At 38.3% G+C, this 14,315-nt stretch overlaps 1 protein-coding gene across 3 annotated transcripts in view; it reads left to right on the top strand.

The window, feature by feature from the left end:
- The window catches only part of SLC12A6 (solute carrier family 12 member 6), an 86,832-nt gene that overhangs the window by 52,637 nt on the left and 19,880 nt on the right, over positions 1-14,315 (top strand). For all 3 annotated transcript variants that reach the window (XM_040226991.1, XM_040226992.1, XM_040226993.1), the window contains 6 exons: positions 8,616-8,710; positions 10,180-10,311; positions 10,972-11,118; positions 12,488-12,542; positions 13,140-13,270; positions 13,937-14,178. In XM_040226991.1, coding sequence (XP_040082925.1) covers positions 8,616-8,710; positions 10,180-10,311; positions 10,972-11,118; positions 12,488-12,542; positions 13,140-13,270; positions 13,937-14,178 — 802 coding nt within the window. The remainder of the gene's footprint in view (positions 1-8,615; positions 8,711-10,179; positions 10,312-10,971; positions 11,119-12,487; positions 12,543-13,139; positions 13,271-13,936; positions 14,179-14,315) is intronic.

The following is a 14,315-nucleotide window of genomic DNA, read 5'->3' as shown; positions in this document are numbered from 1 at the left end:
TGGCCAAAGGACTGGAGTTTCAGCTTTAGCATCATTCCTTCCAAAGAAATCCCAAGGGTGATCTCCTTCAGAATGGATTGGTTAAATCTCCTTGCAGTCCAGGGGACTCTCAAGAGTCTTCTCCAACACCACAGTTCAAAAGCATCAATTCTTCGGCGCTCAGCCTTCTTCACAGTCCGACTCTCACATTCATATATGACCACAGGAAAAACCATAGCCTTGACTAGACGGACTTTAGTCGGCAAAGTAATGTCTCTGCTTTTGAATATGCTGTCTAGGTTACTCATAACTTTTCTTCCAAGGAGTAAGCGTCTTTTAATTTCATGGCTTCAGTCACCATCTACAGTGATTTGGGAGCCCCAAAAAATAAAGTCTGACACTGTTTCCACTGTTTCCCCATCTATTTCCCATGAAGTGATGGGACCGGATGCCATGATCTTCGTTTTCTGAATGTTGAGCTTTAAGCCAGCTTTCTCACTCTCCTCTTTTACTTTCATCAAGAGGCTTTTTAGTTCCTCTTCACTTTCTGCCATAAGGGTGGTGTCATCTGCATATCTCAGGTTATTGATATTTCTCCTGGCAATCTTGATTCCAGCTTGTGCTTCTTCCAGCCCAGCGTTTTTCATAATGTACTCTGCATATAAGTTAAATAAGAAGGGTGACAATATACAGCCTTGACATACTCCTTTTCCTACTTGAAACCAGTCTGTTGTTCCATATCCAGTTCTAACTGTTGCTTCCTGACCTGCATACAGATTTCTCAAGAGGCAGGTCAGGTGGTCTGGTATTCCCATCTCTTGAAGAATTTTCCACAGTTTATTGTGATCCACACAGTCAAAGGCTTTGGCATAGTCAAGAAAGCAGAAATAGATGTGTTTCTGGAACTCTCTTGCTTTTTCCATGATCCAGCGAATGTTGGCAATTTGATCTCTGGTTCCTCTGCCTTTTCTAAAACCGTGAACATCAGGAAGTTCACAGTTCACATATTGCTGAAGCCTGGCTTGGAGAATTTTGAGCATTACTTTACTAGCGTGTGAGATGAGTGCAATTGTGCAGTAGTTTGAGCATTTTTTGGCATTGCCTTTCTTTGGGATTGGAATGAAAACTGACCTTTTCCAGTCCTGTGGGCACTGCTGAGTTTTCCAAATTTGCTGGCATATTGAGTGCAGCACTTTCACAGCATCATTTTTCAGGATTTGAAATAGCTCAATAGGAATTCTATCACCTCCACTAGCTTTGTTCATAGTGATGCTTTCTAAGGCCCACTTGACTTCACATTCCAGGATGTCTGGCTCTAGATGAGTGATCACACCATCGTGATTATCTGGGTCGTGAAGATCTTTTTTGTACAGTTCTTCTGTGTATTCTTCCCACCTCTTCTTAATATCTTCTGCTTCTGTTAGGGTCCATACCATTTCTGTCCTTTATTGAGCCCATTTTTGCATGAAATGTTCCCTTGGTATGTCTAATTTTCTTGAAGAGATCTCTAGTCTTTCTCATTCTGTTCTTTTCCTCTATTTCTTTGCATTGATCCCTGAAGAAGGCTTTCTTATCTCTTCTTGCTATTCTTTGGATCTCTGCATTCAGATGCTTATATCTTTCCTTTTCTCCTTTGCTTTTCACCTCTCTTCTTTTCACAGCTATTTGTAAGGCCTCCCCAGACAGCCATTTTGCTTTTTTTGCATTTCTTTTCCATGGGGATGGTCTTGATTCCTGTATTCTGTACAATGTCATGAACCTCATTCCATAGTTCATCAGGCACTCTTATCTATCAGATCTAGGCCCTTAAATCTATTTCTCACTTCCACTGTATAATCATAAGGGATTTGATTTAGGTCATACCTGAATGACCAGATCATGAACTCCTTACTACCAAATTCAGACTTAAATTGAAGAAAGTAGGGAAAACCGCTAGACCGTTCAGGTATGACCTTCAAAGCATTACTGAGGCCAGTCTCACTAGGTATCCTCCAAAGGCATCTTAGGATTCTGCATGATTCTAAAGAAATCCTAGGATGGATATGAGTTTGTTTTTTTAGTTCTTGCAGAGTAAAGGTTATTTGCTATTCAGAAACTAGAATTTCCATTCCACTTGGGATTTCCTGGAGTCATAGTAGTGACCCAGATTTCTGAAGGTTGTACATCAGAAAGCAGCATGATTTCCAAGATATTCAGACCAAGAATTGATCCACGCCCTTCAGTATAACCACTTTTGATTTCATACCTGGTTGAACCATGCCTTTCAGTTAACCACTTATGATAAGAGCTTTGCTCCTTGCCCAGAAAGCCCTGACATTTCATAATTGACCAGGAGCTCTACTGGACCCTCCCACCACCACAAGTAGACCCTGGGTAAGACAATTTGGAAGGCATCATTGGTCTCATAAATGCAGGCAAAGTCTCTGGAGACATTCTTCCCTCCAACCACGCAAAACAAAATTAACCAAGCGAATAGAAGTTGAGTCAGAAACTTCCAGAACCAGAGTGTCTGAAAGTTAGGGTAGTTGCACCTGAAACTTGAAACTAGAGAGGCCTCAAACAGAGGTGCCAGGGCTGCAGCCCAGGAAGCCAGAGCTTTTAGGAGATGGATTAGACCAGCGAGCAGCAGGGCAGGGGCAGGGGAGTTCTGAAGTCACATTTTTATAGCAACAATATTATAGGGCTACTGAATAACAGGGAAGTAGTATGCTAAGGCTGGAACTCCTTTCCTCCTGTAGTAACTTTCAAAAGGAATGAAATGGTGTTGAGTCTGGAATATAACACTGTTAAATGTCTAAATTACTTAATAGAGGATGCAGCTAGGAACATGAGACTGTTTAAAGAGAAGGTAAACAGTTGTTGATATTTTTAAAAATGAAGGGGTTAAACAGATTAGAAACGGGCAGAAGGTAGTTGTCAACAAAAAGAAAACCACATGTGGACATACCTTAATAAAGCTGCAGGACATCTAAGAAAAGATCTTGAAAGGAGCAGAGAGAAGAAACAGATCATCAGAATTAACAGGATGATAAACTTCTCAGATAACAAATAATGTCTTAAAGTGTTTGGAAAAAAATTATTATCCTAGAATTGTGCTTAGCAAGACACTTGGGGTTAAGGGCAAAATATAATTGTAGATAAGTAAAAGCCAACAACATTTTTTACCACAACACTTGCTCTAAACTATTTGTTTTCAGCTAGGGACAATTCTGTGCCCAAAGGATATTTGGAAATGTTTGGAGATATTTTTGATTGGAGGTGCTACTGGCATCTAGTGACTAGAGGCCAAGGATGCTCTTAAACATTCTAAAATGTGCTGGACAATATGCTACAACAGATAATTATACTGTCTGAAATTTCACTGTGCCGAGTTTGAGAAACCCTTCTCTAAAGGAATTCTAAAGAATATACTGCAAGTAAAAGGAAAATGATCCCCGAAGACTAGTATTCTGAAATGCAACAAAGAATATTGAACAAATGAAATGGTAAATGTAGACCTTCACCCAAGTCAGTGTTGTCAATATGAAATAATTTTAGTGTCTTATTTGTGTAGTGAAAAAAACTCCTAGAAATGTAGGACAGTAATATGTAAGTCAGGAGGTGAGAGTTGGAACTGACTAAAGGAATAGAAATAGAGTGTGAAAACTCCAAGCTAGGAGACAGAAAAAATGGAATAAGGGAAAGTAAACCAAAAAAATCCAGAGAGAAGATGAAAATGAATCATAGAGAAAGAAAACAAAAGGGAAATAAAAAGATGGTACAATTCAGTCCGAATATATCAGCTGCTAAAGTTGATGGACCTAACTTGACAATTAAAAAGATTGTCAGATTTTTAAAAACACAGCTACATGCTCTTTACAGGATATCTACCTACAGCATAAGAACCCAGGAAAAATGAAAAGTTGAAAAACAGAAAAGGACATTTAACCAAAAGACAACTGGTATAGTTATCATTATCTTTTTCCTTCTGTTGTCTTAGGATTTATTCTCTTTCCTTTCTGGCTTCTTAAAATAGGTATTTAGCTCATATAATTTTTATTCTTTTTACTTTCCTTATATAAAACTTTAAAGCAATAACTTTACTTTGAAGTGATGCTTTTGCTGCATCAAACAAGTTTCAATAGGTGGTGTTTTCGTTGTTACTCAGTTTTTAAGTAGATTAATCTTTGATCCTTGAATTGTTGGAAAATGTGTAGTTTTTAATTCTTAAATTTGCATGGTTTTTAAATTTGTCTGTTTATAATTAAATTCTAACTTCTTGTTATACACCAAGATCATGGCTTATATTTGATATAAGTTTGATATTTGTACAGTCTTTAAGATCTAGTACATGATGTTTCCATATATAAAATTTCCATATATGTTTGATTAAAATGTATAATCTCTTATTTTGCATACAGAACTCTACCTCTATTAAGGTCAGGGTTATTCATTGTGTTATTTGGATTTCTTTACCTTTGCTATTCTGTCTGCTTCACCTATCAATTATTGAGGAAAGTGTGTTTAAAATCTCCCTGTGTGATGGTAGGTTTATTAATTTCTTGATATAGTTCTGTTCAGTTTTGCCTCAAATATTTTGAGGCATGGATGGATGGGTGGGTGGATGTGGCTTCTTTTTTCTTTAGCTGCACTTTGGCTTGCAGGATCTCAGTTCCCTGACCAGGGATTGAACCCAGTCCCACCGGTGAAAGCACTAAATCTTGACCAGGAGGGAACTCCCTAGGCAACCTTTTAGATCGGCTCTGTTGACCCTTTCTTGCTGGTATTCATGCCCTTGTGTAATCATCTCTCCTTTGAGAGAGGGCTGGACTTTATGACTCCAAAACTTCTAATTATTAGAATATGACAAAAGTCACTTGCAAAATGAGATTACAAAAAGACTGTGACATCTGTCTTGCACCCCATCTCTGGCTCTTTGATGGCGTGCTTTGCAGGAATCCAGTTGCCATGCTGTAAGCTGCCCTGTGAAAAGTCCCACATGGCAAGGAAGTTGAGAAAGCCCCTTGGCCAACAGCCTGAAAAACAAAACAAAACTGAATCCTGCCAACTGTGTAAGTGAGGTTAGAAGAGAATCTTCCCCAGGCCTTCCAGTGAGACCACGGTTCTGACAGGAGACTGTGGAGTAGAGTGCCCAGCTAAGCCATGTCCATATTCCTAGCACCCGCTAACTGAGATGGTAAGCATGTGTTGTTTAAGCCTCTAAATTTGAGAGTCATTTGTTACACAGAAAGAAATAACTATAAACAATAGATGTATGTTTAAAATTTATATACTTCCTTGGTGAATTAGGCCTTGTGTGGTTACCCTCTCATTCCTAATAAAGTTTTTCTCTTAAAGAAATATGTATCTGCTAACAATAAAACTGTACCAGCTTTATTTTGGTTAGGTTTTTCCTGATATATCTCTTTACTTTTATCCTTTGTGTGTCCTTATTATGACTCTTGTAAACAAGAGACATATATGCCTGGATTTTGTTGTTTAATCCAGTGTGTCAATCTTTATATTTTAACTTGTAAATTTCAATCTCTTACTTAAAAATACTGTCTACTCCCGTCCCCCAAATGAAGAAAATAACGTTAACATACTTTCACATCACTCTTTCCCAGCCCCAACCCCCGTTGTACTGTTTTTAACTAGAATAGGTCAGTGGCAAAAAGGAGGGGACTTCTCAATAAGTGGACTTAGAAGAGCTATCCATTTGCTAAAGAACTACATGATCTGACTTCTTCCTGTCTTTGTAGCCACTCTATCCTAACTCTATTTTGGCCATGTTATATATTCTGTTTATGAGTCCATTAAGATTATATCTGCTTTAGGATCTTTTACTTATTTATTTTTGCTTTAGGGTCTTTCAGAACTGCTATCCCCTCTACCTGAAATGCAGGTTTTTCCCGTCCATCCTGTGCCAAGAGTATGCTACAGCTAGTTAGCACATACCAGCTCACGAAAGCCAAGTGTATCTTTTCTTCCTGAAACCAAGTTCAGTGAAGTCACATTAGTATTTTAAAATAAGCCTATGCGAATATTTGGCAAATACTATAAATTAGTATATAATTCTGGAGGACCTGCTTATCATCACTCTAATGATCTTATCAAAACTTGTCTGTCTTCCCATCCTGTCATAATCTATCCCAGTATATGTTTCATTTTCTTCATTGAACTCACACTTTTTTAAAAGCTATTTTCTGTCTTTTGTGACTTTAGTATATGCACAGTGAAAGTAGTCTTTAACTGCCTTGTCTACTGTTGTAGTGCCCAACATATAAGAACTTAGTATTTACTTACTGAATTAATTGAATAAATGAATTACTCAAAAGTAGTGATAATTTTTAGCTGTGTCATTCTCCAAAATTTTCTGGAAGCATTAGAGGGAGGATAATAATTGCATTTCTTTTTATGACTTTTTATTATGGGAATTTCCAGAGGTACAGAAGAGTTAAGTAGAATAGCATAATGAAACAACATGAGACTATCACCCAGCTTCAACAATGTTGCAAATTTTTCAGCCCCCACCAAATTTTTTCCCCAGAATATTTTTGCCCTTTCTAAAGAAAATAACCAATCCATATTCATATTCCTCTGATTGTTTCCTGACATTTGGTTTGAGTCAGGATCCTAACAAGTTTTGTACCTTGTGACTGATCTGGTATGTCATCTTAAGTCTCTTAATTTATGAGTTCACCTGTTTTAGTTTATGCCATTTATTTGTTAACAAAAAAGCAGATTATTTGTCATATGGAGTTGTCCACGTTCTGAATTTTTTAAAAAATGATTGTATTTACTTACTTTTGGCTGTGTGGGTCTTCCTGCTGTGCGGGCTTTTCCTCTAGCCGTGGGGCTCCTCTTCACTGTGGTGCCCGGGCTCATTGCGGTGGCCTCTCTTGCTCTCAAACATGGACTCGAGGGCGTGCGGACTTCACTAGCTGTAGCGCATGGGTTCAGTGGTCCACAGGTTCTGCGGCACGTGGTACCCTCCTGGAGCAGGGATCAAACCTGTGTCTCCTGCATTGGCAGGTGGACTCTACCACTTGATTCACTAGGGAAGCCCCACATTCTGAGTTTGATGACTGCCTCTTTGCGGTGATGTTTAACATGCTCTTCCTTTGTTTTCTGTGAACTGATAGTTAGATTTAGAGGTTTGCTTATATTCAGCTTCCATTCATTCTTTGGTTAACCATACATCATAAATTGTACAGTGTATCTTTTATTGCATTACATTAGAAGATTGTGTTGTCCCACTTCTGGTGATGCTAAGTTTGATCAGTGGGTTATGTCTCAGGCTTTCACCTAATGCTTTTATCAACCATTGATGATGACTGCTTATAACCATTATTTCATTAGGGGTTGAAAATTGGTGGTGTTTTTGTAGTTATATCATTCCATCTGCATTTATTAGCTAGAATGTTTCTATGATGAAGAAATTTTCTCTCTTGGTTACCTTGAACTATAATTGGTACAGGAAAGGTGGGATTAGGGCTAATCGCTTAATTCTTTACATTTATTATTTTTCAGACTTTGATATTTTTTCATAGCAACTCTGTGAAGGGGACTATTTTTTTTTTTTAATGTACCATTTGGATATTTCAAGTAGTTGCATTTGAATTCATTGCATTATGTATTTTTAGTGTTCACATTATCCCATTTTTAGCCAGTGGGAACACCTTCAGATTGACTCTTCTGTCCTTTGACATGACTCAGTTATTTTTATAGCTTTCTGTTTCCCAAGCTCATCTTACATATATAAGGTTTTAGGACTTTAGATTAAAATCTTTAATTTTTATATTGATCTCTAGTTCCTCAGTATTTAAAATCTTAGAGTTTGGGGGGGGGGCTTTATTTTTATTTTTTGGCCTTACCATGCTATATGTGGGATCTTAGTTCCCCAGCTAGGAGTTGAACCCTGTGCCCCCTGCAGTGAAAGTATGGAGTCTTATCAACTACTGGGTTGCAAGGGAAGTCTCTAAAATCTTAGTTCTTAATGACATTTACACAGTTATTAAAATTTTCTCTTCTGCCAGACCTGTATAGCTGTGTAACTTTTACACTATAAAGAACCAAAGTTAAGAAAGCACTCAAACAACAGAATCTCTACTGTTTTAGGGAACCCAATCGCTCTCTCATTTTTCCTCAGAGTGGATTCACCAAATTCTTGTGGGATGCCTGTTTTCACATAAAAAGATATGTGGCAAACGTTTGTACAAAAATGGTGTCATTTAGAAAAGGTCAGACAGCCCTGAAGGCCAAGGGCTTTTATTGCCATTATCAACAGGAACAGTGTGTAAAGTAGCCTTGTCCAGCACAGTGTTGTACACTGAGCAGGTACTCAATGACTTTTTATTTTTCATTCTGGCTTTGGATGACATTAAGAGTAGGGTCTCTCTAGGCTAGAGTCTTAAAAGAATAGTGTTTCCAGTCTTCGTATTGTTAAAAAAAAGGAGTGACCCGTGTTTACTTAGAGATTTGCTTTTGCTCCTTTTCAAGAGGAAGTCACATTCTCCAGGCAAGGCTACCACACTTGAGATGAAAATCTGAATATGAAAGTGAGTTTCATTATTACAAAGGCAACATGCAGTTCTTTGGTGCTGATGCCTTTTCAGTACCAATGAGAAACTAACATGGTATACTCTTTTTTCCAGATGATGGACATAAGAAAGCGCGAAATGCTTATCTTAACAATTCCAATTATGAAGAAGGAGATGAATATTTTGATAAGAATTTGGCACTCTTTGAGGTAATATTTGGGAGAAAACTAGGGCAGAGACTTTAGGAACAGAAATTTTAAGATTGTTGTCTTCCACCCCATCTAGTTTTAAAATAGTACAGGTTGGATAACTTAATAACTAACTGTTAAAATATAATACTCATTATTATAGTTTGTCATTGTAGTTGATTAAATCTATATAATCTAATTATTGCTAGTTAATAACCATTGAATCAAATTTCTGTGAAATAAAGAGGAATGTTGACATCACAGGCACAGGGTGAATCTTGCTATCTAATTTAACTAGGATGTAAATGTTTATGTTGTAATAATCTATAAAATTTTTCAATTCTGTGTTTGGGATGAATGTTACTTACCTCAGAACTAGTAACCAAAAGAGTTTCTCTAGCAGCTCAGCAGTCAAGAATCTGCCTGCAGTGCAGGAGCTGCCGGAGATGTAAGTTCTGTCCCTGGGTTGGGAAGATCCCCTGGAGGAGGGCATGGCAACCCACTCCAGTATTCTTGCCTGAAGAATCCCACGGATGGAGGAGACTGGAGGACTGCAGTCCATGGGGTCACAAAGAGTTGTACACCACTAAAGCGACTTAGCACAGCACTAACCAGAAAGCAGGGTAGGAAGCAGGCTGTTGGATTAAAAGGACCTGAATGTCTCACCTGACTAAGACGGCATGGACTTTGATGGAACCTGTGGCCTGATTGTTGAAATGAGCCTGGTTTAGTCCAGCACTGCTTTGTCTTACTTTGGACAGTGATTCAAATGCCACTTTTCTCAGTGTTCCTGTTTTTTTTAATAATATTTTCTCTTAGTTTCCTTCAAGAAAAGGTCTGAGGTGAATATTTGGTTCAGTCACAAAAGTTTTTCATTGACGTGTGCACACTTGGTGCTGTAAATAATAACTATCAATATAAGCTGTCTATTAGTAATACTGTTAGTAGACTGTTAGCAGTACTGTGGTTAAAAATTAGGTCATCGATGTTCTTTATGAGGTTTGCAATCGCATGTGTGTGCAGTCGTGTCCGACTCTTTGCGACCTCATGGACCGTAGCCTGCCAGGCTCCTCTGTCCGTGGGATTTTCAAAGCAAAGATACTGGAGTGGGTTGCCATTTCCTCCTTCAGGGGATCTTCCCGACCCAGGGATTGAATGAGCATCTCTTGCATCTCCTGCGTGGGCAGGTGGATTCTTTACCACTAGCGCCATCTGGGAAGCCTTTTATGAGGTTACAGCTATCTATAAGGAGCCAATGTGGTTTTTTGTTTTCTGTCAGCTATTACAATCATAAAGCTTTTCATTTAAGAATTTCCTAAGAATTCATGTAGCTCTGATTACATCTTATGAGGGGAGAATAAAATCTCTGATAAATTTTAAAAAAATATTTGCCTGTGATTACCTTGCAGTTTTCTGGTAGATGGATCGTTTTGATGTTTATTCCCAGTGTTCTTCATCATGTATTTCTTCCTTATTTTCTGGCTTTATAGGAAGAAATGGACACCAGACCAAAGGTGTCTTCTCTCCTTAGCCGCTTGGCCAATTATACTAATCTGACACAAGGAGCAAAGGAACATGAAGAGGCAGAGAACATCACTGAAGGGAAAAAGAAGCCCACCAAGGTGAGGCCTTAGAATAGTAAGGCAAGTTAAAAGAGCCCCATATAGAAGAGAGGAAAAAATGTCCTGGGCATCACTCTGCTCAAGAGCTACTGAACACTTTGTATATGCCAGCCACGTGAGGGGTGAGTTCTGTAATGTGTAGCTGGGAGATGAGCATTCCAGGGAAAGGGAAAAGTGTCCACACCCATGAAAATGTGGAACAAAAGTACAAGTTAGCTTTCTGGTTGTTCAGGAGTAAAGCAACACTCAGATCTTTTTATCAACTCCATTTACCAACTACTATGAAAGATTTACACCACGTTCTGAAGAAATTCCATCAAATCATTATCCTTTTTTTTTTTTTTAAGAAAAAACTAATGCCCTTGAAGAACAGAAACTTTTAAATTGTTGGAGATGCACCTAAAAGTTTGTGATAGGATTCCTATGGAGATCTCTGTAAAGTTAAAATATGTATCTCTAGAAATAATAAGTATAGTGATAGACATTTGTTAGATGGAGATTTTGTATGTGCCTATTTAAAGATACTGCTTAAACTTTTCATCTCTGTTTTGCAATTAAAATTATAGTTAGGACACAAGTTTTTATATAAAAGTAAAGGGATGAATCAGCTCTTCTAGATGACTACATGATTTTTTCTTTTGTCAACATCTTTCTTTCCAGACTCCCCAAATGGGTACCTTCATGGGTGTCTACCTCCCATGTCTGCAAAATATTTTTGGAGTGATCCTGTTTCTGCGCCTTACATGGGTGGTGGGCACAGCTGGAGTTCTGCAGGCCTTTGCAATTGTCCTTATCTGCTGCTGCTGTGTAAGTCCCAAGTTGACCCCTGGAAATCACCTGGAACATGCAAGAGCTCAAAAGTATTATGCTTTAACCTCTTAGGGAATAAAAGAAAGAATACATACTGGGAAAATACTCATGATCTCAACAGGAGAGATTATTTTGGTATTAAAATCTAAAGGATTTTCAGTTTAGTCAGTTACTCACTGCTTATATCTGTAATATATTGTACTCAAAATTACAAAGAAAGGCTTCCCTTGGAAGTAGAAGATACAGCCCCTGACTTCAGAAGACACTTCTGAAGACAACACTTCAGAAGACAAACCATTTAAATTTGATAATGCTAGTGTTGTGACAGAAAATGTGTTAGAAAATGAGATGTATTACTCCACTGCAGGACCAGTAAACAGCTGATTGTTGTTTGGGGGTGAGAAGTATTTATTTTGAAGTGTCATCCCTTACCCCTTCTCCAGAAATTGGGGTGTTATTTCCAGGTCTTCTTTCCATTATCCTGAGAACATTCTGGTGTTCCTTTAATTTAAATTCCTCTTATCTGTGTATCCCAGCTACATCTCTCAATTTTGTTGTAAATTGATAGATTATTATAAACACTTTTTATTATTAAGCTGTCTGCTGACTTACTACTGTCACCATCACACACTCCCTGTACATTTTGCTCAACTGAGTACCATGCAGAGCAGGGTAAGTGGACCTAGTCCATATCATTCATGACTCAGTTTTTTCTTTCTGTTTCTTAGTCTTGACACTTGAGGGCCGTATTTGACTCCTTGATTGCTTGTCATATCTCATCAGGTATCAAGGCCAATGAGGTCTCCCTCTGAAATCTCTCTTGTTAAACCCCTTCTTTATATTCCTGCTTCTACCACTGCAGTCCTTACCTCTCACTGAACTACTGTATTAGCCTGCTAACAAGTCATTCTGCCTCCGTCTGCTCCCTATCTGCAGTCCATTCTGTACTCTGCCACTATCAGGTAATGTTTTTTAAAATACAGTTCTTGTGAACTCAGAAGTCTTCAGTGGTTCTCGTTACTGAATATTATTCTTGTTATTGTAGCCAGTGTTTAGTCAGTTTCCAATCTGTTTTCCAAGTTTTTAACTAGAAGATCAGGGTACAATCAGTGGTTCTTGATAGCACCTAACCCGCTGATTACCATGAAGGAGCATTTTAATGGAACACTCCAGATACCAGTAGTGTGACTAGTGCAGTGATGAAGCTCATCATCTCATTTCCATACCACTGAGTGGGAGGAACTCCCTCCATATAAGTATGTAGAGGTGAGTATTCGACAAGTGCTCTGAGACCTGCAGATGGGAAAGGAGTATGGAAATGTTGTCTTTGTATAGTAACAGCCTTCTCTTTTCTCTTTCTTTATAGACGATGCTGACTGCTATCTCCATGAGTGCCATTGCCACTAATGGAGTGGTGCCAGGTCAGTAGCTGAGATTGGATTTCATGGATTGTCACTGGTTACTGTGTGTTTATGCTATAAAGATAGAGGTGCAGACTTCCAAGGAATGTTATTTATTTAGTCTGTTGGCCACAGGCACTACTGTTTGACTTGAGAAACCATCTTTTTGAGGGCCATGTCAATCTATGCCAAAACCAATACAGAATTGTAAAGTAAAAATTAAAAATAAATAAATGAATTAAAAAAAAAATAAAATAAAATAAAAAAAATTTTATTTTTTAAGCTAGAATATCTCATTTCTACTGCATTTTTAGCTTCTTTTAGTTAGAATTTATATTTTATTCAGCTATCTGTGGTAAACTTATATTTTATTCAGATGCCTATGGTAAATATCATCTGATTTTTTCTTAGTAATACTGACAAAATTGTGCTGCTTTATGTGGGATATTAGACGTGTAGTATGAAGGTTTCATCTTTCACTTCCTACTGGGAAATCTACTTTTTATCACATTCAGGGTTTTTAAAAGCCTGAAGCATTTCTCCTTTTTTACAACTTGTTTACATTCCTGTTACTAGCATACTTTCTTTATCTTGTTCACCTTCTGTTTTACCTTGTAGCTGGAGGCTCATACTTTATGATTTCCCGAGCACTGGGCCCAGAGTTTGGTGGAGCTGTTGGCCTCTGCTTTTATCTTGGTACCACATTTGCAGCAGCTATGTATATCCTTGGTGCCATTGAAATTTTTCTGGTGAGTAATGGCTTAATTGTGGTCTATAGTACGGAAAAGATACAGACTTGGACTTATTTTGCTATTTGATAGCAAAGCTTTTGAGAAATCATCTATAGGAATCAATCAAGTGATTGACTGCTGACCTGTTATTGACTGCCTACTGGGAGTATGAGTCAGAGAGGTTGAGGGTATCCTTTGGCTGCCTACTCCCTCCCCTCCACCCCATCACCAGCACCCTGCCACCTCACCCAAAAAGGTAAAGTCTCAGAGGCAAGACATGCTAATGGGGAAAAAGTAAAATAAAGTTTATCTCTTTTCATGTTTTTATCCCAATGACATAAAATGTTTGTTTATTTATTCACTAGGATATATTTTTTACTATTTAAAGTAACAAGAGCAGAAGTAGGACTCAAGATAATCTTTACAGTTACTTTGTGTAACACTTTGGATAAGCTACTAATATATCCCTTGTTTTTCCATTTGGGAGTGTGAATATTCACAATAGCATGTAGGCTAATCAATGATACCCTATTTTTGTAGGCATTTTAGATCGAAACAGGAATTAGGCTATGTCTCCAGTCACTTGTGTCTCAGTTTTGCTTTCATTTGTGAGAGCAAATGCAAACAACAACAACCCTTTGATTACTTTGAATGACGTCCTTTTCTCCTTTTTTTGCTTAACAGGTATATATCGTCCCTCGAGCTGCCATCTTTCATAGTGACGATGCACTCAAGGAGTCAGCAGCCATGCTAAATAACATGCGTGTCTATGGGACAGCCTTCTTGGTCCTCATGGTATTGGTGGTATTCATCGGCGTGCGCTATGTGAACAAGTTTGCCTCACTCTTTCTGGCCTGTGTCATTGTGTCCATCTTGGCCATCTATGCTGGAGCCATCAAGTCCTCGTTCGCGCCTCCACACTTCCCGTACGTGTCTCTCTGACTAAGCATCATTACTAGGTAGCCATTAACAGTGTCTGGTGATGTGATCATTTCAAGGCAGAATTTCACAGTTTCACTGAGATTTCCTTCTTGGATAAGCCCAGTTAGGTCTGTGCAGGAAG

This window comes from Oryx dammah, unplaced genomic scaffold (genome assembly GCF_014754425.2).
Source record: "Oryx dammah isolate SB20612 unplaced genomic scaffold, SCBI_Odam_1.1 HiC_scaffold_26, whole genome shotgun sequence".
Classification (NCBI taxonomy): Eukaryota; Metazoa; Chordata; class Mammalia; order Artiodactyla; family Bovidae; genus Oryx; species Oryx dammah.
The sequence above is the reverse complement of the archived record's forward strand: the minus strand, read 5'-3'. Positions and strand labels throughout refer to the sequence as shown.